At 42.7% G+C, this 22,441-nt stretch overlaps 1 protein-coding gene across 4 annotated transcripts in view; it reads left to right on the plus strand.

The window, feature by feature from the left end:
* TYRO3 (TYRO3 protein tyrosine kinase) overlaps nt 1–22,415 on the plus strand; it is a 41,421-nt gene extending 19,006 nt beyond the window's left edge. For all 4 annotated transcript variants that reach the window (XM_085580289.1, XM_021533472.4, XM_085580290.1 and 1 more), the window contains 13 exons: nt 1,012–1,189; nt 1,652–1,794; nt 3,078–3,222; nt 7,330–7,459; nt 8,233–8,333; nt 9,279–9,374; nt 11,095–11,175; nt 12,812–12,904; nt 13,608–13,729; nt 14,025–14,134; nt 15,529–15,688; nt 17,019–17,155; nt 19,985–22,415. In XM_085580289.1, coding sequence (XP_085436415.1) covers nt 1,012–1,189; nt 1,652–1,794; nt 3,078–3,222; nt 7,330–7,459; nt 8,233–8,333; nt 9,279–9,374; nt 11,095–11,175; nt 12,812–12,904; nt 13,608–13,729; nt 14,025–14,134; nt 15,529–15,688; nt 17,019–17,155; nt 19,985–20,360 — 1,872 coding nt within the window. In that variant the 3' untranslated portion in view covers nt 20,361–22,415. The remainder of the gene's footprint in view (nt 1–1,011; nt 1,190–1,651; nt 1,795–3,077; nt 3,223–7,329; nt 7,460–8,232; nt 8,334–9,278; nt 9,375–11,094; nt 11,176–12,811; nt 12,905–13,607; nt 13,730–14,024; nt 14,135–15,528; nt 15,689–17,018; nt 17,156–19,984) is intronic.
* Nucleotides 22,416–22,441: the final 26 nt, after the last annotated feature.

The following is a 22,441-nucleotide window of genomic DNA, read 5'->3' on the forward strand; positions in this document are numbered from 1 at the left end:
ACACAAGCCAGGTTCCAGGGTGTGAAAGGGTCAGATGCATGAACACCAGCTCTTGGGAGTGTTGAACAGAAACATACAATCCAGCAGACAGGGTTTTTACAAAATAGTCGTCTTGTTTTTTCATGCTGACAACAATATGCTTTTCTATTCAGGAAACTTGAGATTCTTCCTTTCTAACAGCCAAATAAACCAGTGTGCCAAAAGTGTATGTGAGAGTGAGCAGAAGGGCAGTGAGAAAGGAAGAAAGGCTGCCATATAAAATAAATAAAGTCCATATGTCTTATTCACTTTTGTCAGTACATCTTACTTTTACTCTCTGCTTTGCTATTTTCTATGCACTTGAAGAGTAAGTCTGAGCCTGGGACCTAAGCAGTGAGTTCTGCTATTGTTAGTACAAAAGTAGGAACATTGACTATGTCTGTGCATTAAAAGCACACAGTGATATCAGATTTAAATTAACATTCATGCTGCTTCAAAGCTCAGATTAAGAAATGATAAAAAGAAGGGATGTAGGAGTGGTAAGAAGTTTCTTTACAGTTTAATTTGAAACAAGTTAGTTGAACCAAGTCACTTATGTCTACCATAGCTCTCATCCAGTACAAAGCTGAAAATATACAAACTTCAGGAAAAAAGGAGTTTGGCAAAAGGTGACAGTAGGCAATGGTTTTCATTGCCCAGATTTAAACAAGCCTCAGAAGCCAGCTGCTACCACTCAAAGTGACAAGTTTAGTTTTCTTTAAAGGAATAATAATCAACTGTAGAAATTGTAACATAGGGAAGGAAATGTTTTAAAATATGGAACCAAATTTTCATGTGGTGGAAAATTTTGATACTGCCCAAGTGACATCACTTCATGATTCTTAGTTTGACAACTCCTATTTCAGTATTTTAAGCACCACTGGTGCTATATCTATTCTTACACATTCCTAAACTGACAATTAAATGAATCCATGCGGACATGTTAGTCATATTGTTTATGCTAACAGTCATCTCATTTCACTCTTGGCACAGGTAGGTGAGTCACTAGATGGCCAGGAGGTGTCCACTGAAGTCACCTCAGTGCCACCCTTCTCCTACACCGTGCAAGGCCTGAAGCATTCCACCAACTACAGCGTCCGTGTGCAGTGCAGCAATGAGATGGGCAGCTCCCCTTTCACTGACAGGGTTTATTTCCAGACCCTGGAGCTTGGTAAGAAACATCAGACAAGAACAGGACAGCAGTTCTGAACCTGAAAAAGAGATTATTATAAATGTCATTAGCTCCTTGCTGATTCTGCAATATGGGAAACATTATGCTGTTAGATTGCTCATCCCCTCCGAGGGTCTCCTAGAACAAAACAATTGTCCACAGTCAAATGTGGTTAGCAGCAATGATGTGTAATACAGGGGTTTACCCAGCCAAGGGGCTTCTGCATGCTGGGCCCATTAGCTCTGTGAGATTCGTGCAATCTTGAAAGAAATTAGAGGTGCTGACCTGTCTTCTCCACTTGAAACCACACACAGAATGCTGGTGGTTTGCAGATGTTCTTCTCTCCCCTCACACCCTCCCTTTTCTGGATGATATCAGGAAAGAGGGTGAAACTGCTGTTCTCAGTGTGGATAGTGTCTTATTTTCCTGCACAAGTGATTGTGTTCTGTTCTCTGCTTTCAGCTCCAAACAGTACCCCTCAAAATATCCATGTTATTCAAAGAGATCCTGGTCTAATTTTGGAGTGGGAAGGTGTGGCTCCAGATGTGCTGAAAGAAAATGTCCTGGGATACAGACTGGAATGGATTCAGGATAATGTAACTCAGGTAACAGATTGAGAAGGTACTGAGCCATTGAACACAGAATTGCAGAAGGTTCATACTAAATTTTCAAGGCATTAAGGTCCCTCATCCATACCAGAGGATTAAATGCTGGCATTGCTTTTGTGTAAATAGATCTATTTAGACTATAGGGAATGCCTCAGTATTTGACTTCAAGATATAGGACCATTTCCTCTGTCCTGGCATATTCAGAATTCCTTCACTTGAATTTGAATATTCATCTGCAGACAGACCAGTTCTCTGCCATTCCTTGCACAAGCAGGACAAATAGAGAGAATCCACTTTGTCTCTCTCTGCCTCTTTCTAGGGCTGTCCAGCTCAGACAGTACAGGATGTGGGTTTTTTGTCTCCTGTGGCTGGGCCTTGGCTTTCCCCATCCTAGCAGCAAAGGTGTATTTAACAAGTGAATGACTTGTGCTGTAAATCACAGAAAGAAGGTTGTGGATTCTTTAGCTTAATTTACAATACTTAGAGAGTTGAAAGGACCCTGACAGGGTAGAAGGCCTTTCATTTATTCTTTGGCATTGACCTTTCCCAGGTATCTATCAGCCTTTGAAGTTCACAGCATTTCTTATGGTTTCTAACTTCCTAATTGATGTTTACCCAGTGCTTATTAATGAAGAGCAAGCCTGTAATAGTAGACAGCTAGAGGGAAAAGAGAATTATTTCCTATTTTGTATGACCCATTTCACACTAGGTCAGCGTCATTGACTTTGAGTGATGGTATTTTGAGTTCTCATTGAATTTACTCTGTGTCAGTGGTGGCAGCCAAATATTCATGGATTTGCTGTATGAAGAAGGTCCATAAAACTACTGAAAATATGTTGACCTTGCCATCCTAAGTGAAAACTGGGGCTGAAATTCAGAAGCCATTTAGGATTTGGTCAGCAAGTTAAAACAGACAAACAGATTCCTCCCTTGGATTAAAACCACCAGATGCTTTACAGTAAACCACTAGAAGGAGGTATATATTTTAATAGCAGAAAAAAACCATATTTCTATAGCAACGTGCATGGGAGGACCTCAAAGGAAGAAATTATTAAACCTTCTATCTCTCTTATGCCTTGGGAAACTACTAGTAATTTTTGGGAAGAGAAACCTAAGACAACAGCCCAAATCTCAGGCAAAACTGACATAAGAAGTCACAATTTCCAGCCCTTGTTATAGTGCCAGTGAAGTACATGTTTGGTACTGTTTTGGTTTAAAGGTGAAGTTTTACATTACATGCCTTTTAAGGCAGCTCACAGTTCGTTGTCATTTGCACTCAGGGGGAGATGATCGTGCAGGACACAAAAGCCAATCTCACCATGTGGAATCCTCTCAAAGACCTGATAATCAGGGTGTGTGTGCTGAACTCTGCAGGGTGTGGGCCCTGGAGTGACCTCTTCCTGCTTGAAGCCCAGGAGGTCATGGGTAAGTGTCCACTATTTTCTCCCTTCACTTGGGGAAAAAAGTCAGAAATACTGGGACTGCTGTTTTTCTGAGTCTTTTTCTTTCAGTGCTTACTACTTACTGAGACACATGGGCTTATACAACAGCCCACTTCATCAAGACTAGAAATTCAATAATCTTTAAAGAGCTGGTATAAATAAAACAACTTCTGGCCTCTACTGTGTCTTCTTAGAACAGGGTTTTATGGTGCTTAGTGCAGAGCAGAAGGGTAGACACAATAGAAAATATACAAATGAAGGTTTACACTGATTTACACAAGAAAACGTGACAGAAAACTCCTCTAATAGAGGTTGTCTTCTTTGCTTTAATTTTATGCCATTCCTGACTAGTTTTAGTGAAGCCTTATTTAAACTGTGGCCACATGGGGGTTCATAATGGTTTTACTGAATGTATTTCTATTAATCCAGTTTAGCTGACTCCAGGGAAAAGCTGAGGTACTGGTAGAAGAGGAAGATGATGGTACAGATGCTGTCCCATGCAATCTGGACCATGTGGAAGGGTTTGTTGGAAGCAAAGAACATGCACATGTGGAGCACACTCCTAGTGCTGAAGGGCAGTTGGGCTCACCTGGGGTGATTTCCTTGCTGCTTGTGTTTCACAGTGAATAGGAAATGGGAGGCAGGCTATGAAGCACAGCAGGATGTTATATGGGAGATGGGTAAAAGGGAGAGAATGCTCTTCCTTGTGAAGGAAACTGTAACAGAACTAAAAGGAAGATGTTCCAAATAAATATACAGATTGGTGATAAGAAGTCAGTGAGGTATGACCATAAAAATTTTCACATTTTCCTGAGGTTTTGTTTCCAAGTGGCCATAGCAGGACAAGATATCAGTCTCTAATTTCTGATGCTGACCCACCTGCTGCTGCTATCTTTCCACTCCACATGTCTCTGAGGAATCACATGGACATTGAGCTCTCCTGAGCCCTCCTGAGGGGGAGACTAGGGGGGACTCTAGGTAGGGGCTCCCAAGGAAGCAGGAGGTGGGGATATGGGCAGAGCAACCAGTAGAGAACTATACCCTTGCAGTAGTGCATTTAATGCTGGTTTTAGCATGCACATTACTCAGGTCTTTGGCAGCCCAGTTCCTGTGACAAAGTCAGCACTGAAGGTCAAGTGTGAACACACAGTCACTGTAGGATCAAAGCCCTCAAATAATTTAAAAGAGATTGAAGGGTTGTGAAGATTCAGAGCTGAACCTACTGAGGTTGGTCATTGGCTCCATTAATTTTTTCCTCCTACTTTTCAATCGAGTATTTTCTGTGGCACCCAAATACAGACAAAAGTATCTGGAAGAACCAAGAATTCCCTTTGGAAAACGGCCATCACTGGCAAGAAGCCCCAGGGAATGTTTAGGGTTCACATTTTACAGGGAGCTGGAAAGAGATAATCCTGAAAGCACTATATGTTGTTGCTTGATTGTTTTTATTTACAAACCACTTCAAAAAAGTAGCATCAGGAGTGGAGCTTGTTTTGGCCAAATGCTGTCTGGAAGCACATGCATTTCTTCACAAGCATAATAGTCTGGAAGTAAAAGTTCACTGTGGAAACACTGACAGGCCTTACGCAGCAGAGCTGCAGAAAGACTGCAGTTTTGTTTCAGGCCTGGTAGAAAACATAAGTCTCTTCCTTTCCTAAAATAGCAAACTGGCACTGGTTGCTTTTTGTGAGAAATGCCAGGGGTGGTTTCTGCCCAGCTCCCAGTGCGGCAATAAGGATGACTAAGCTCGTATAAACTTTAAGTTGAATTTGTCATCACAGCAAAGCTAGTGGGAGCTCCACCCTACTTATGCAGAGATCTGGTGTGCTATTAACAAAGATTGTTTCACTATTTTCAGAAACTTTCTCAGAAGAAACCTCTTTTTTTCATTGCAGAGCTAGGAACAGAGTAGTTTAATAGCTTTTTCCTACCTATAATCTTCACAATTGTAGGCAGAAGACTCTTAAATTATGTTCTTTGCACACCTTTGAGATACAAACTTTCTGTAAAATAAAAGGGTTCAATCATCAAAGGGCTCCTAAATACTCTTCTAAACTCTTCTAATAATACTGTCTTCTCTCTGCCTTGTGCAGTCTTAAAGCATATGCTGGTTGAAAAAGGTGCTGCAGTAGATGGGAGAGAGAGTTGAGAAAGGAGAGGCAACTTGTGGGCTGCAGCCTTCTCTCAAGCTCAGTGACACAAGTGGGAAGCAAGGATGTGTGGGGCAGAGAAGGAGGAGCAGTGAATTTCAACATTCATTTCTATTTCTGACACATTTACTATAAACTGTGAGATGGGCTTCTGATTCCCAGCAGTTTGGAAACAAGGAGAATAATTTACTTTAGTTTTGTTTTCATCCATAATCCTTTTGGAGGGGCTCCCCAGAAGTTGACCTAAATCGCTGCTCTCTCACCAGAACAGTCAATAGACAGAGACTAGAAAAATAAGCCAAAAAAGGTTTTTCTCACCACAGGGAGAAGGAAACCTTGTTGTTAGCTATCAGAGAGGACCTTTTTCATCAGTGTTTGTTTCTACCCTGATTGTTAGGCAGTATGAGACTAAGTGTTTGGCTTGGGAATTGTGGAGAGGGTTGGAGTTACCTCTATTTTATTTGAGAAAGACAGCTTCTGTTTCTGATCTCTCCCTCCTCATAAAAAGCCTTGAAGGCTAGGTTGAAATTATAGCAAGAGGGAATATCATAAGCCCCAGAGCCTGTAAAGCCTTCTGGGTGGTAAAAGAAAATGTGAGTCACTGAAGGAGATAAGATGCTGGAAAATAAATACTATAGATCTGATAATTTGCTTCAAGTGGAGAAGTACTAGTCTGCTTCCTCCTTTGTCCACAATTCTGTGTCCTTAAGCTCTACCTGTTTAGACTAATACTACTTTAAAAACTTGGATGATAAGGCTCCTCAATGTAGCTGTTAATCAAGCCTCAAAAGCCTCTTGCCTGCCAGGACTCTGTCAGTGCACATTGTCTGACTATTTTTCATGTGCATTTATGCTGAGATCCATCCAAATTACAGTCCATGAAGCTAATACGTCTTTTAACAACAGGTTTATTTATACTGTTATGACTTACAACAGGATTACTTACATCATCAAAGATGATTCTTCCTTACCTTCAGGTAAAGGGCAGTCAGCTACTGAGGGTAAGCAAGTGAGCATGAAGGGGCAGGAGGTGCTCAGGGACCCGGCACCTTTTCTTGTTAGCTCTTAAACAATTTGGAGGTATAAGGGATATCCTAGATTTTAATAAATCCATTCAAATTCACATTTAATCTTTAGTAATTGTATTTGGAGAAGAAATCTCTCAGGGTTGGATTAATTTATAATTTTTTTGCCATGCATATATAATATTCTTTTTATTCAGAACTGTATTGCTTATCTGCCTTGCCTGGCAGCTTGCTCAGCTTGGCAGCATCTCCATTTCTTCTGTAGACCTTTTGTAGTCAAAACTATACGTATTCTGGGAGCAAATATTCTTTTCTTTGGGGAGACACATTGAGAAGCTGCAACCAACCAAACAACATTGTAAAGTTACAGCTAATACCAAGTCCCTCGGGGTGCTTCTCTTTGTGGGAAGGGTTAGAGGAAAAATGTAAATATTTTCAGCCATATTGCCATGAGGCAATTGTCCTTCTCTGTTGTCTTTCAAAATGTTGCCTGGCTGACATTCAGGTAGTGCTGTGTTACTTGGTCAAGGTTCTTATGTCTGTCTCAAACAGGACAGGGTGAAACCCACACAGAAAATGATTATGCTAAGGAACCTTTTGACCTGAGGCTGCAGTTCGAAGTGACCCACATAATGAGCTCATGTGAAATAATATAATCTGGTCCAGCACCTGTTACATTCTTAAGGCTCAAAACCAATAGTTTCTGACAACTAGATGCTTCTGCTCTGCCTTTTCTCTGAGAAGGAGCTAGTTTTCCTGATGATTGGCTGAGTACCTGTTTATGCCAAATTCCAGTATACAAAGATCCACCAGTTCCAGCAGCATGGCTTTCCCATTTAAAAGCAAAAGGAGAAATTGGTTGGTTTAACATTGGCAGTCTCCTGTTTCCTGACTGGTGTTTTCTCCATCATCTAGGTGGCCAGAGACAACCTCCTTATGGGACATCCTGGGTTCCTGTGGCATTGGGCATTCTCACAGCTCTGGTCACAGCTGTTGCCCTGGCTCTTATTCTCCTTCGAAAAAGAAGAAAGGAAACTCGGTTTGGGTAAGGGAATTTCTCCTTGTGCTGGCTAGAGAGATCTCTGCTTTCTCTTCTATTGTGGTTTCTGACTCAATTATTTTTCAAAACAGCATTGTACTTTTAGCAGTTTCTTTGGGTAACTGTATTGGTTGTTTTTTTGTTGGGATTTTTTTTGAGGGTGTGTTGTTACTGGGTTTTCTTCATAGTTTTGGGGTGCCTGTCTTTTCTTAAAAGTGATAACACCAAAATACAGCAGGGAAAATGTTATGTTAATAGCAAGGCATTATTATACTATACAAATATTTACTCTATCAAGGTAATTCTTAGCACTGCTGCTTAAGAGAAGAGATCCACAGATGAAATATCTGTATTCTTATGGTGTGAGCCCTTTATCCATTGCTGGTTTTCAGTCTATCAGCTGATTGTAAATTCCTGACTGCCCAGAACCCTCTGGATCCCCAGTAAACTTTCCATAAACAAGGTTCTCATTCTTTCCAGTCTCATGGACCTCCCTGTCACAGCAGCATCTCTGTTCCTGTGACTCCTGCAACCTGCCCCAACCTACAACTTCTCCTGGCACTTGGGAGGAGTGATTCCCCTGTTTTGGAAGGCTGTAGGTGCATCAGCAAAGCAGCATAAACCCATTGTTCCTCCTCTCCAAATACACCTTCTTTAACAAAACAGTCTGAAGAATTTATATGGCATAGGGCGAGAAATCATCCATACTGTTCAACACACCCTTTTAGAAGTGAATGGCCCATGTAATCATGGTCCTGTGTGTCTTTTCTGCCTTCTAGCCATGCCTTTGGCAGTGTGGTTGGCAGAGGGGATCCAGCAGTCCATTTCAGAGCTGCCAGGTCTTTCAACAGGGAGGGCCCAGAGCTCATTGAAGCAACATGTAAGTAAAATGGCCTGAGTGATTCTGCCCGGGAAGCTGTGTTCATGCATTTACAATGCTCTCTCTGTTTTCACTGAAACTGATGTTTCTTGATCAAAAACATGGGATTAATTTACAATGAGGCTTAGACGCTGTGAATTGCAGAGGTGAAAGGCCAGAACGGCTGTTTCCATACCAATTACATAGCCCTTGCTAATTACAGCTACAGTCATTATGTATATTAATGCAAGACATAAATTCACCACTCCCTTGCCCCAGTTTCACTCTACAAGGATTCCTTCAACTGGAATATAACCCAGTGATGAGATAAATATGACTGAACAATATTAGCAGGACTCTTTTAAACTCAGTATGCTGAGCTGTGCTACAAGTATGAACCAATTAATCAGTCTTGGAAAGCCAGGAATTAGTAACTTATCAAAGAGGAGACTGACTCCCAGGAATGGTCAGATACTCCATTGAGCTGATCCATTTCTGTCTCCTGCTTCAGCAAGGGCATGGCTCTCTGTGGCAGCACTGCATAGCTGGGTTAGGATGATGCTCCAGACAGTCATTAAAATGGTGCAGCTCCATCAGCTTAAATTAAGCCATATGAACCAGTGTCTGTCAGTGGCCCTTCAGACTGGATTTTGTGTTCTCAGCATTCTTTACATTATTTCTGTATTCCTATAGTTCTTGGAATGTTTAAGGGTGGTATTATCACGCCCTCTCCCTTTAAGTACTGTAAGTACATGTTCTGGTGGTTGAAAGTTACTGGCTGCTTGTCTGTGATGAGGCTAGAGGATATGGAAGGGAATTCTGCCTTTTTCAGGTTTTCCTGCTTATGGTGTGGGAATCATATTTGAGATGGAGATTAGAACAGGTGACTCTTGATGTTGTGACAAAATATTTAAATATCCCTTATTTGATGCTTCATTTGTTTTGTTGTTGTTTTTTTTTTCCCAGTGGAGAGTGTAGGGATCAGTGATGAGTTGAAGACAAAACTAAAAGATGTCTTAATCCAGGAACAGCAGTTCACCTTGGGAAGAATGTTGGGCAAGGGTAAGAACCAAAACTGAACAAAGCTTTACTTGTGTTATTTTAACTGTTGAGTAGGAAGAAGCAATTACAAGCAGCCCATTTTCACTCCAGCATGTGGATGGAAATTTAAATGGAACTATCCCTTCCGCTGGGATAAAACATTTCAGAGGTTTAGCATAACTAACAGGATATTGGCTAAGCCATTCCTATTATATGGCTTTACACAATCAGGAACTGCAGCCTATGCTCTGCTTTCCAAAGTAGTGTTAATTCACTGGTCTGTTAATTTCTTGCAGAGATTTAAACAAAGGAATATTCAATTAAACTTCACCTTTTAATTTTTCTTTATAAAATTAGTTTTATTGCAGGTTTTTTTGACCCTTTTCCATAGGGAGCATTCTTCCACTCCATCGCTCCTAGAACAAATGTGTTTCTTTCAGAGCAGGAAGATGACCTTCCTGCAGAAGTGGTCTCAGAGGGATTAACAATGCTAGGTTATTAACAGCTGTGTAATCTGTTTGTGAGTGTTAGCTCTTGACCAGTTTCTGAGATCCTATTTCAACCCTTTTGGGCTGCTTCCATGGCAGGTAAACTGATATTGGCTGCAGAGGGTCCCCAGGGCATCCCCCCCCCACCGTGGTGTGAGGATGCCAGCTGGCAGAATCTGGTCTGTGTTGTCAGCCCCACTGCCATAACCCCAGGTTACATGTTATAAGATGACATAACTGCATTATTTTAGGCTCTGCTGGTTCTACAGCTGAACAACAGCTCCGTAGTATGGAAGCAGCACAAAATACCTTGTTCCTTCCAATTTTCCTGATTTGTGGTCAGATCCACTGCTCATGGTTTTTGTGAAGTAAGCATGTGCCATAGAGTAGTGAAGGACACTGTTGAAAAGCTAGTGGGAAGATAACACTTCTGGGGTAGGTGTCCTAATTGCCGTATTTTGCTTCCTTTTCAGTATCAGAGTTCCTTATACTAATGCACTGTGGGTGAGGGTGAGATAAGCAGTTACAAAATTAGCAAGAGCAAATCTAGAGCCAGATCTAATGCAAAGAGGCAGTTAAGCTGTAGTATAAAGCCTCTTTAGGCTAAATATTTTGAAGAGGTTTTGGCTTGTTGCATTTCCTCTTAACTCCCTTAGAGAATACACCCAGGCAAAATATTGCATTCTGTGAATCAACATATCACTCACACACAAGTAGATACTCTATGTTTTCTCTGGTCAGCTGTGATTCATAGAAGTAATTCTCTGAGTTTTGAGAGATAAGGCTGATTGTGTCTCAAATGGTTGAGTCCTGGCACTATCATTTGGCTCTGATGGCTGTCAATACTAAGAGCTTCCTCAGCCAACCCATCCACTTGCTGCTTCAGCAAAGAGCCTCCTCTCTGAACAGAACCTCACTCAGACTCATCCCTCATGATATGGCTTCCCCAGAAATTTCTGCCTAGCTTAAACTCTGTCTCTGCATCATCTATCTGGTCAGGAATTGCTTTTTTCCCTTCTCATTTTCCTTTTCCTTCTGGACTGCCAGCACAGTGAGCTCTGTCTACTGGTAGTGTTATCTCTTCTAGACACACATGTGCTAAAAGCTGCTGTCTGGAACTGCAGAATGAAAAATGGAGCATTTCTTATGGATACTCAGCTTCTTTGCCAGTGATCCCTGAAGTGAATCTGCTGTGAATCATACTTTCTTCACAAGAAGCTGTTCCCTCACTACCTACTCTGATAATTTTACAGGGGAGTTTGGGTCAGTTCGAGAAGCACTACTGAAGCTAGATGATGGCTCTTTCCAGAAAGTGGCAGTGAAGATGCTGAAAGGTATGTGGGAGCAAGGCTACCTGAATTACTTAAGAAAAGAGAGCTTAGAAGGATTAAATGTTGTCTGTCCAATTCTCAGCAAATATCCCCTAGTGCTCTTTATTTCTCTCTGAGCTTCCCACTCAGCCACTCTACCCATGTTGTCTCCCATCCCCTTCATGTCAGTCTTTTTTAATGGAACTCTTCAGGAAAAGACCTATACTACCTAGTTGCTTCTACAGCATGTAGCACATGGTGAATGCAACTGAAACCCCTACATCATGTAGCACAGACAGTTCAGACAGGTCTGCTCTGCCCTAATAATTCAGCAGTGAAAGAACAGTATTCCTGCAAGAACATATCCTGGAATAAACAGAAGAGTGTTTGGGCTGAATGCAGTGACCAGCTAACTCATCTCAGTCAGCACATTTCATTGGGCAGTCCAGCTCCCTTCTGATTTGTCATTTGGCGAGTGTACATAACAAGGGCAACTAACAGGCAGAAGTCTGTAAGAAGAAAAGCAATTAAGATATATGTAGAAATCAAAGGAAATGTGCATATGTGTGTGCTTACGTATGTTAACCTATGTTATTTGATCCCTTTAGCCTGTAAGGCAAAAATTAACTTTGACTGACTGAAAGCAGTCACACTCACTTATCGCTGGAGCTCAGTTTGCTGTCACAGAGTAACAGCTTGTACTAAATGCACTTAGTACCATTCTAATGTAAATTGTATCATTTTATCCAGTTTCAACAATAATTCTAATCAGTTTGCAAGCTTTTGTGCAGTCAGAATGTCTCGCTGCAGGCATCTAACTTAGGAACAATCTGTCAGCCTCCAGAGGCACCTTCCTTTCTTCACTGACTGTAAAAAGGGAATCTCTTTTTATCTTCTGAATTATATTGAAATTACTTGCCTAAAGTAGATAATGTGAACACTCCCCTACAGGTGTGAATCTGATCTTGCAGCAGGACTGGAGGACTCTTGCTAAATTCAGCAGTAGCAGTGGTGGAAGTAGACAACTGGGATACTTCTTGATTATATTGATATGTTTCCAAGAATCTAGAATCATAGCAATGAGAAATAATTTACTCCAGAATTTTGCTGATGCATATTACTGCTGAATTTGGTCCAAGCTGTCAGTAGTGTGGTTATTTGAGAACTCTTAGCTCTAGCACCTTATAAGACTTAACCAAGAGTCATAAAAGCATTTATCTTTCATGGCTTCCTTGTCAGAGATGAATTGGGCCCTGCTGTGCCAGTCATGGGCTCTGAGCCATCTCCTCAGTTTCATCATTTTCTTTCATTTGCGTGAGGTCTCCTCTCCTTGACAATTGTAGTTAAGTTCGTTCACCTAATTAGTTCTTACATCTTTAACCCTCAAACACAGTTTGCACAATTTCAGAGGAAGTTTTAACTCACAGAAGAGCTGCTAACCAGCAGTCCTTTACTCTGCCACGAACCAATGTCCCTGATATGTTCTTACTGCTTCTTGTCCCAGGAGAGAGTGTCAGGCTGTGCTTTGTTGTAAAATGGCTTATCTAGCTATAGGTCTGAGAAGATGTGCTGTGCCACAAAGAACAAGCTTTTGACAATCATTTGTAAAGCCTCTTGAAGCCACCTACAAAGAAAGAAAACTTATAATCACTTTTTCCAGCGGACATCTTCACCTCAACGGACATTGAGGAGTTCCTGCGAGAGGCTGCCTGTATGAAGGAGTTTGACCACCCTCACGTCACCAAACTGATTGGTAAGACAGTGCTGCTGCTCATGCCACAGAGCACCTCCTGTTCCTACATTATCCCACACAGCCTCACTCTCCCCAGCAGTGCTGGTGCAGCCTCCTCTGTGCTGTCTGGAGTCCTGCGTAGGTCAGCACTGCTCCTTCCCAGAGAGTTGGAGTGTGTTTAATGCTCCCTACACCTGCCTTCACACATCAGGAACAGCCATCTCCTATTTAAGCTTGTTCTTTGGTTCTTGCAAATACATCAGGGAGACTTTGGCTGGCTGAGACGTGTCTGAACTGCTGTGAAGTGTGAACAGGTGGGCAGATAGGCTATAAATAGGAGGAAGATTGTGCCTTTCCAAAATACTGAGTAAGAAGCAAGACATTCCTGGTTAGACATTTTGGAATGCAGGTATTTTTCATAATGTGGAGATTGCTCTGCAGAGCCTGGGGTTGGGGCTGTCTGGTCTGGAGTGATCCAAGAAACATTTATAGCTGGTCCTGCAAGAAGAGCTGAGAGGCACTAGGCTCTTAGTACAGCCTCTGATGCAAACAGGGTTAGAGGCATCTTAGCAGTACCTGGCATAAAATCATTGAAGCTTGGAGCATTGAATCTACCCACCAAAACTGCACTCCAGATCTGTACAAGGAAAGTGCAGCAGCCTGTAAGATTCTCCTGGGAATAATCTGCTTGCTAACACTCCTTTGTTGTGTGTGTCCTCATCAGGAGTCAGTCTACGAAGCCGTCCCAAGGGCCGTCTCCCAATTCCCATGGTGATCCTGCCCTTCATGAAGCATGGAGACCTCCACGCTTTTCTGCTGATGTCACGGATTGGGGAAAACCCATTTGTAAGTCTGTCTTACTGTAGAATTCCTTCTGGGAGGTTAGGGATTTTCACAGAATGAATTTGGAGCAGGTCAGGGTTGGTCTCCCAAAGGCACTGGCAAGTGATTGGATTTTAATACCAGAGGAAGTTGTGAGATGTGATCTTAAAGTATTTCATTCCAAGCATGCTGGGGACCAGCTCCTCCAATCCATCCCATCCCTTCCCTGTATTCCCCATCCCTGCTGTGTAAAGTGGCAGTTTTGTCATATGTGCTTGAAAGCCTCCAGGAATAGAACCTACACTGTTATTTCTTGCAGAATTTGCCTGTTCAGACACTCCTCAAGTTCATGATTGACATTGCCAGTGGGATGGAGTACTTGAGCTCAAAAAATTTCATACACAGGGACCTTGCAGCTCGGAACTGCATGTAAGTGATTAATGAGTTTTTAGAGAAAAGAAAGAACAGAGTGGGTGAGGGAGGGATGAAAAACCCTTTGCATTACAGAAGTGTGAGGGGTCCTGTCTAAGAATGCTGATCCTTGCATTAATTGACAATAGACATAGGGGAGTTGTGGTCATTGTGGGGTGTGTGGTAGTGCTTCTGGGAGCAGGGAGCAACTCCTCAAGTCCCACTGATCTTTCTAACAGACCCTTTTTATAAAGAGCTTTTCTATAATTGGTTTGCAGATAGAGTTTCATAGGGTTGATTACAGTATGTGTTTGTAATTAGCCACTCCAGTGGTTATGTGTCAGCATAGGCTATTCGTTCCACAATAAAAAGTAACCAGCAGGAAAGAATGGGTTTGGCTGTGTTAGGAGAAAAGAACTTTCATTATATCATGAAGTGTGTGTTTCTGGTATCTATTTTAAGGACTTGATTATCACAATATAAGAATTGTAGTTTCCTTGAAAGCTTGTGGAGAATGCCTCTAAAAATATTTGCATGTATGATCCCACTTCACTGTTCTTGACACTAAACTACCTTGACTGCTTTGAAGGAAAGAAAAGTCCTTTTTTTATCCTTTACACTCTGCTTCTTCCCTGAGAACGTAGTAAGGAACAGCTCATTGTGACAGCAGAACTCTGCCTCTGAACAAAACCACAACAACCAATAAAATCCACAATGAGACACAGATTTCCAATGGCATTTCTATGTCCAGATGTACAGACAAAGAGCCTGATAGTTATGATGAAAAATGATGGGTTAGCCTGCTTTGGCATTTATGAGAAACCCATACTGATTTTCTATTTTTGTAGACATCCGCCAGAGGAAGCTGAATGCCTATTTCAGCACATCTTCTAGGGAGTGAGTTCTTTATGAGGCCCAGGAGCATGAAGTGTTTGTGGCCTTTACTTGGACTATCTGCCAACATGTATAGGTTTAAGTGGGTGACAGAGCAATTCAGACCATTAACCAGGCCTGTAGAGGAGATGTTGCAGATCTAGCAGTTCAAGCAATTTTAGCAGGCAGTCTAGGCAACCACCCTGTGATTTTTTTGATTTCCAATATGGGGTGCAGGCCTTAGTGATAGCAGTGAGCATTGAAGATGTCCTCTGATAATCTTGCAAACAGACACTATCTGAGTTTGTAAGACTCTAGACCATCTAAGCCTAGACACTTCCTTACTTCCTTAGTCATGATTAGTTCCCTGTTAGTCTGAAGGAACTAGTTTGAGACCACTAAGATATTTCACATTGGTCACCAAGTAGATGAAATCATTCTCCTTCTGTGTAATTATTGGTGAGCCATATACTTTTTTTTTTTTCCAGAAATATCCAATAAATGCTTTCCTTTCCTCAACTGTGAAATTTTTCCCATAGGTTGGATGAGAACATGAACGTGAGTGTTGCAGACTTTGGACTTTCTAAGAAAATCTACAGTGGAGACTACTACCGCCAGGGCTGTGCCTCCAAGCTGCCAGTGAAGTGGCTGGCTCTGGAAAGTCTGGCTGATAATCTGTACACAACACACAGCGATGTGGTGAGGTTTGCTTGGTGCATTGGGGACCACTTGTATTCCTGCTGGAGTGGAGGAATCCCACTGAGGGTGGGAAAAGGCCCTGATGATAGGAAAGGGAGTTTACCTTGTGTTTGAGGGATGATGCTACTTCTGCCTTGGGTGCTGTCAGAACTCAAGGCTAAAACAATATGAGAATGGTTAGCATCAGAAGACACTAACCCTTTTCTTCTTGTTGTCCTTCTCTTCTTTATTTTTCAGTGTTTAGCCCATCCTCTTCTTCATCTTTCCCCTTCTCCTCTTCCTTTTCCTTTCTTTATGCAGTATCTTCTCCCTTATTCTTTTTTCTTTCTCTTCTGCCTGACAGTTTGAAGGTGACATTTGAAATGGTGTGACCCACACACTTACATACAAGCACCATGCAGCTGTGCTGCAGAAGGCATTGGTGGAACTCCATAGATCTGAATACATCAGTGCTTAGACACTTCCCATACCTTTGCCTCTGAGAGCAAGGCTAAACCCATTAATCTGAAACTGTTACTTATTTTCCTTTTGGGATTTCTTTTTCTTATACCGTCTCCCCTCTTTCTTGCTGCCTTTTGATCTATTTTCACTCTAGCTTTGTCCTTCAGTCCTGTGGTCTTGCCTTTCCAGTTATCCCTGTCACAATGTCCTTGCAGAGATAACCAAGAGTGCCTTGTAATGTGGCTGCTGCGTTGCCCAGCAATTCCTGCATCCACTGTAGACAGAGTTTAGTGATTGCTGATCACTAATTCACCCCTGTCAAACATTGGACAGGTATTTTCTTATAAAAATAATAATTTTTTGCACCTCACAAGCCTTACAGTTTAGTTGAAAAGTACAAGTACAGCTGTGCAGTGTAGAGCAGAAAACAATGTGAGCCATAAGTGTTTTTTTCCTTGCCCTGCTTATTGGCTAAATTCTGCTTTCACTTGTGCCTGTACATTACTAGAAACTCAGAATCTGGTTAAATGAATTAAGAAACTGATTTGTGAGCCCCAAACCAAAATATTCTTCTACCTGGGAACCAAAAAACTGATACCACATACCTTAAAGAACATAAGTAGGAAAGGGGTGCAGGTGGAAGACAGGAGTAGCTCCCAAATCTTCCCCTGCTCCACTGCAGGATGGGGCTGGACAGGACCTTCAGCTATCTCCTAAGATGATGTGCCAGCATCATATGGGTAATTTCTGTTTTCCAGCTAGAGTTTGGATAGTCCTTGCATGTCTGCTGCTCAGATGACATTACCCAGCACAGTCTGAGCATACTGAAACCAAGCCCAGCTAGCAGGGAACGGTCTGTTCACTTGTTCTGTGTGCTGTTTTCTTTCAGTGGGCGTTTGGGGTGACCATGTGGGAGATTGTGACCCGAGGGCAAACCCCTTATGCTGGCATTGAGAATGCAGAAATCTACAACTACCTCATCAGTGGGAACAGACTGAAGCAGCCCCCGGAGTGCCTGGAAGATGTGTGAGTACTTCCTCACCCTGCTGACATGATTTTTGGAGAAAGTTGGCTTGCTGGAAGGAAACAAAGGCAGCTGGCTGGGATGCTGATCTGAATTTCTCCACTTTCCAGTACACAGAGCCATTCACTAGAAAGTCCCTGGGTTAGCTACTAGATATTATTTGCTGGCAGAGCTCCCAGGAACCTGTGGTAACTACACAAGCAGCTAACTTGGCTCAATGGTTTCCAAAGTGTCAACATTAGCAGCTCTTGGCTTTGTGGAAAGTGTAATTGAGTTTCCAGAATCACTGAACCCTGCCTTCTCAGGCCAACATCTGAGCAAAGGGGTGAGTTCCATGACACAACCTGAAGGCTGAATAGAGAGGCAGTCTAGCAAGATTACAAGGAAACTGGATTGTAGAGGCAGTGGCCTGCATGTGTCTTTCAAAGCTTGGCCCAGTTTTCAAATTTTGATCTACTACTCAGAAATAGCAGGCTGAAAGAGAAGAGAGCAGATGGGACAAACTAAAGTTGTGTAGATCAGTGTCCCACTTTAAATTACATCTAGGAACAAATCCAGGACAATCTTGAAGGTTCTGGTTGCAGACATTTTCAGACTTACTGAAGGGTCCTAGGTAGTCCACAGGGCAGCAGGCAGCCATGTGCTGCAGCCTGTGCTCCTGCCTCAATCCTGCTGCCAAGGGAACACTCTTCTCCAGCAGGTCACAGGAAATACTTGCTCAGGAACCCTTCTTCCATGGGTGGTGGATGGAGATTCCTTGTGTCCTCACATTGGGCTGGGACCCCCAGAGAGTATCACCATAACTTATCCCAGGATAAAAGCTTGCCTTGCCTGGACAAGGTGAAATTATTTCTCTGAGGGCCCAAGCAAGGCTCTCGTTTCTGTATGTTGTGCCCAAAGCAAGATATAACTATAAGCACTGATTTTAGTGATCTAAGACCTCTTTCCTCCTTCTTCCCTCTTGCTCTGATGGTGGATTATTTAATGTAGTTGCTTTCTCCTTTCCCTTTTTTTCTACATAGGGAATAACCTGTACTCATGTTACTAAAGATGAATACTTTTATCTTCTGAGCAATTTATTTTAACTTTTACTGAGTATAAATGAAAACATTGTAATATCACTGCCTAAATAAATTACATGTCTGCATCTCGACTACTCTGAGGAGCTTTAGTTCCAAGTTGTGGAGCTTATGGCTGTAAGATGTTAGAGATGCAGGAAGTAGAGAAGATACTCAAAAACCTACTAGATAGGCACTGGAGAAAAATCCATCAAAAAGTATTGAAAACAAACACTTTTGGTTTTGTGAGGTGCTTGAGCTACAGGTTATTGAGATCTGAGAGAGTATATCAGAAAGATCTCACTACATGCTCACCCTCAGCTTACATGCTTTCCCCAAGTGTTGCTCCTGGATTCTGTCAGGCATAGGGTACTGGGGCAAAGGGACCTTTGGGCTGATTCAGTACAGCCAGTGTTTTTCTACCTTTCATTCAAATGGATTATTCTGATGGACAGCAAAGGTAAAAGCAAGTATTTAATTTGGTTGCGCAGAATTGGAATTTTCTGTTTTATCTGCAGCATTTCTACTGTTTGTGAGGGATGTAAATTGGGATTAAGACAACTGAACCATAGAAGCTTTCTGTAATAATAGTGTGAGATCAGAAACAGTCTTGTAAATCTGATTGCAAGGAGTACAAAAAATAAAATAAAACCCATGATGAAATGCTTTATTTCCCAGTAAAGGCCATATCAGATTTTTTTCCATTTACAAGTTCAACTGAGGTTCATTTGTATGCAGTGTTTTTCAGCGCCAGCACTGTGCTTTGTTCCCGTTCCCTGCAAAACTGGCAACAATAACACCATAGGAATGCAGCTGCCAGTCTTGTGGTGCTGCACAAAGAGGATCAGGACAATGGCTCTGGCCATGCTCCAGCACGGGAGGGCAGCCAGCGCAGACACTGAGCTGCAAACCCGGCCACAGGGCAGGAGAGCTCCTCTTCCCTTGCCCAAGCGCAGCTCAGCAGAGCCAGTGATTGTGTCCTCGTGCTGGCCCTGGGGCAGACAGAGCTGAGGTAGCTGGTGCTGGACCATAGGAGGAAGGCTGCGGGATGGGACCTGGGCCTGGTAATGGCCCTGAACATGTCTTCTGTACTGAGGTGGTACCTTTGTAGTTGAGAGGCCATTTTAACATCCCCCTTCGAGCACTGGAGCTGTTTCCCATTCTTTAACAGCCCTCTAAACAAACCCAGTGTGCCTCCTTCCAGTCCTGTTGACAACCTGTCAGGCAGCAACAGCAGCACACTTCCATTACTCTGGGAGCTGAGGTAACATGGCAGGAAAGAAAGGATACTTTGGAAATAACATGCACCTCCCAGAGTTTGATCTTTGTTTTCTTCCTGTGATTTATCTGCTCTTGAACTAGAATTTGGAGGGATGGCTTCAGCTGAGGCAGAGATTGTGAGGGTGCTTTTTGTGAATAAATTCAAAAGCTATTACAATTTGATGTCACACTCAAAGTCCTATTCTAGCTCCCTAGAGACAGCAGAACAAAGGCTTTACCAGGGAACTCAGCATACTTTGAGGGTTTTGGAGTTTTGATACTGTGTAAATAACATTTTTGACCAAAGGGAGAATGCCCTTGAAAATGGGAAGAAACAAGAAATTAGACCCATAATGGCCATCCATGCTGTGTGACCCGTGCAAGGCCAAAGCTGACAGGTTTTGGAGGAAGTGTCTGTGTTTTTTAAGCTTCACTGCCCAGACCCCCTGTTCAGAGGTGCAGGGCATAGCTGCTCCACTTCTCAGTGCTCTTGTGTCTCTCTCCATTTTGCAGCTATGATCTCATGTGCAGATGTTGGCATCCTGAGCCCAAGCTACGGCCCAGCTTTGGAGTACTCCGGTCCCAGCTGGAGATGATTCGTGGGAGAATGTCCACGCTCTCTTCCAGTCAAGATCCTCTCTATGTCAACATTGGGAAGGACAAAGAGGCATCTGCAAGTGACCCTGGCCTGCACACCTCCTTTGGAAATATGGATGCTGAAGAGACTGTTGCTGGGGCAGCTGCTGCTGTCACAAGTGACTATCGCTACATCATGAGCCCCTTGTGCCTTGGAGATGATGCTGAGGGTGAAAGGCATGCAGATGGACAAGAAGGGGAGGACAAAAGCCTTCTGTATGAGCTAGAGACGGAAGGAGAGAAAAGTTGCTAGCCTGTACATAGCAGTGACACTCTGCTTCCCTGGGACTGAATCTGTGCAGCATGGTGCTGTGTCTCCTGGGGCTCTGATGCTGGATCTGGAATGGCTTTGAATAGCACTGGCCAGGGCTCTTGGGCAGCTTCTGTAGCTTTCACCACCTGTGTGGGCTGAGGTGGCAAATAGCTCAGAAGAACTGCAACCCCAACAACCCCTTGGATTTAGGGAGGGAGGCAGTAGGGTTACATGTTGACCACAACATGCAGAAAGGAGTTCAGAGCTAAGGCGGCAGTCAGAGTCTGTGCTCTTCTTCTTCTCACTGAATGCTGGAGCAGAGCTGAATACACCTTCTGTTCAGTCAGTGCTTGCTCTTGTGTAGATGTTGTCTTCAATCCTGGCTGTGTGACTTTGGGACTGGTACCCCTGAAAACTCTAGTGGGTGTTTATATTGTCATTCAGGACAAGAGGGCAAAATTCCCCTTGTGTTCACTCAGCAGTACTGCCTGGACTTGTTGCCTACCTCAGTGGTTCTCAAACTGATCAGTGGATCTGCTCCTACCCAGCACTGAATTTGAACATCTGGCTCATTTCATGCAGTGACATTTGCTGCTTCCTCAGCCCAGGGGTCTTTTAAGAGTTTCAGATGTTTTGGTGAGAAAAGAAATTAGAAAAAAAAATGAAAATCCAGCATTCCTCTTCTCCCCATGTACCTTTTTTTATGTCTTTCTTTTTCTTCTGTTTGATGCCAGTTCAGGCCTGACTAGACTTGCAGCTGACATTAAAATGCAAAGGGAGGGAGAGCAGCTGGCTTGTGTGAGGGCAGAATCCAACTTCAAAGGAATGGAAAGGAAGCAGTGTAGAGAGGACTTAACAGCAGTATGGGGAAACAGTGTTAATTAATGCTAAGTGCTGCCCTCCAGGAGAGGAAGAAGACTGAGATACAGAATGACAGACTTACTCAGTTTCAGCAGGTGCGGGATTCAGCATCTGCTTCAAAGTTGGATTCTTTCAATCTTATGTCTTCTTCAAATAATGAAGAACTGTAGCTGCTACAGTGGCATGTGAAATCAATTTCAGGAAGATGTGTGTTGAGGGGAGGGATCAATTGGAAGATTTCTTTCGGAAGATAGAGGCCTGATGATGAAAAAGCTTGAGAACCACTGGCCTTCCTATTTAGGAGGCTTTCTGGCATGCTGTAAAAGTCACATAAAACATGGAGCAGTATCACTGCAGCCTTCTAGACAGGGCAAAATTAATGGGTTTGCTCTTTGAGTTTTGTTTTGTTTTCCAATCAGCATGTCTGACTCACTGTAACTGCAAGTGCTTGTGTGGTTTTTAATAATTTAATATTTTACTGTAAATCAGCATTTGTTTTGTGCAGTGGTTCCCAGCAAGGAAGTGCAGTTACATCTTACTCTACTTATCCTAAATATTTGCTAGATCTTTATTTCTTTTATTTTCACTGCACTGAAAACGTGGCAGTATTTCTTAGGATTCCACATTGCACTTCCTCAAACTAATACCACAAATGTCAGCATTTACTGGGTTGGCAAAGGTGGGACCAAAAAGTCAAATGAGATTGCAGACTTTGTATCAGAACACTCCACTCTTCAATACTCAGTATTTGCTTATTGTAAGGTTGGGGTCTAAATATAAAATTCAGGTCAAGCTTCAGCCCTTATGAGAACCCTTCCTAGGGAAGGGGAATTTCAGCCTGGGACTTGAGCAAGGGTCCTTTCTGTTAAGTTTCCAACTGAACAGAGATGTCCCAGAGGTGTCTCCAGAAATTCAGTATGGTTTCTCAGTCACAGATACAAATTTTACCATCTTACACCCCGGGCAGTACAGGGTTTTCTCTTCACTTAGCTGGAATGCTGTAAATGCAGGTGAGAAGATAACACCTAACTAAGGGTAACAAAACCCTGTGCAGTGCACTTTAGCAGTGAGGGCAGAAGGCTACACTCCCTGCAGCTGCCTAGGAAGTGCAGATGTACATATAGACTCTAACTCTGGGAAGCATGTCTTTAGTTTTTATGCATTTTTTAATAATAAAACCTGTACTGTGTTTGAGTCGCAGCCTCTTAACTGTGGCAGAA

This window comes from Lonchura striata, chromosome 5 (genome assembly GCF_050655825.1).
Source record: "Lonchura striata isolate lonStrDom1 chromosome 5, ASM5065582v1, whole genome shotgun sequence".
In the NCBI taxonomy this organism is placed as follows: domain Eukaryota; kingdom Metazoa; phylum Chordata; class Aves; order Passeriformes; family Estrildidae; genus Lonchura; species Lonchura striata.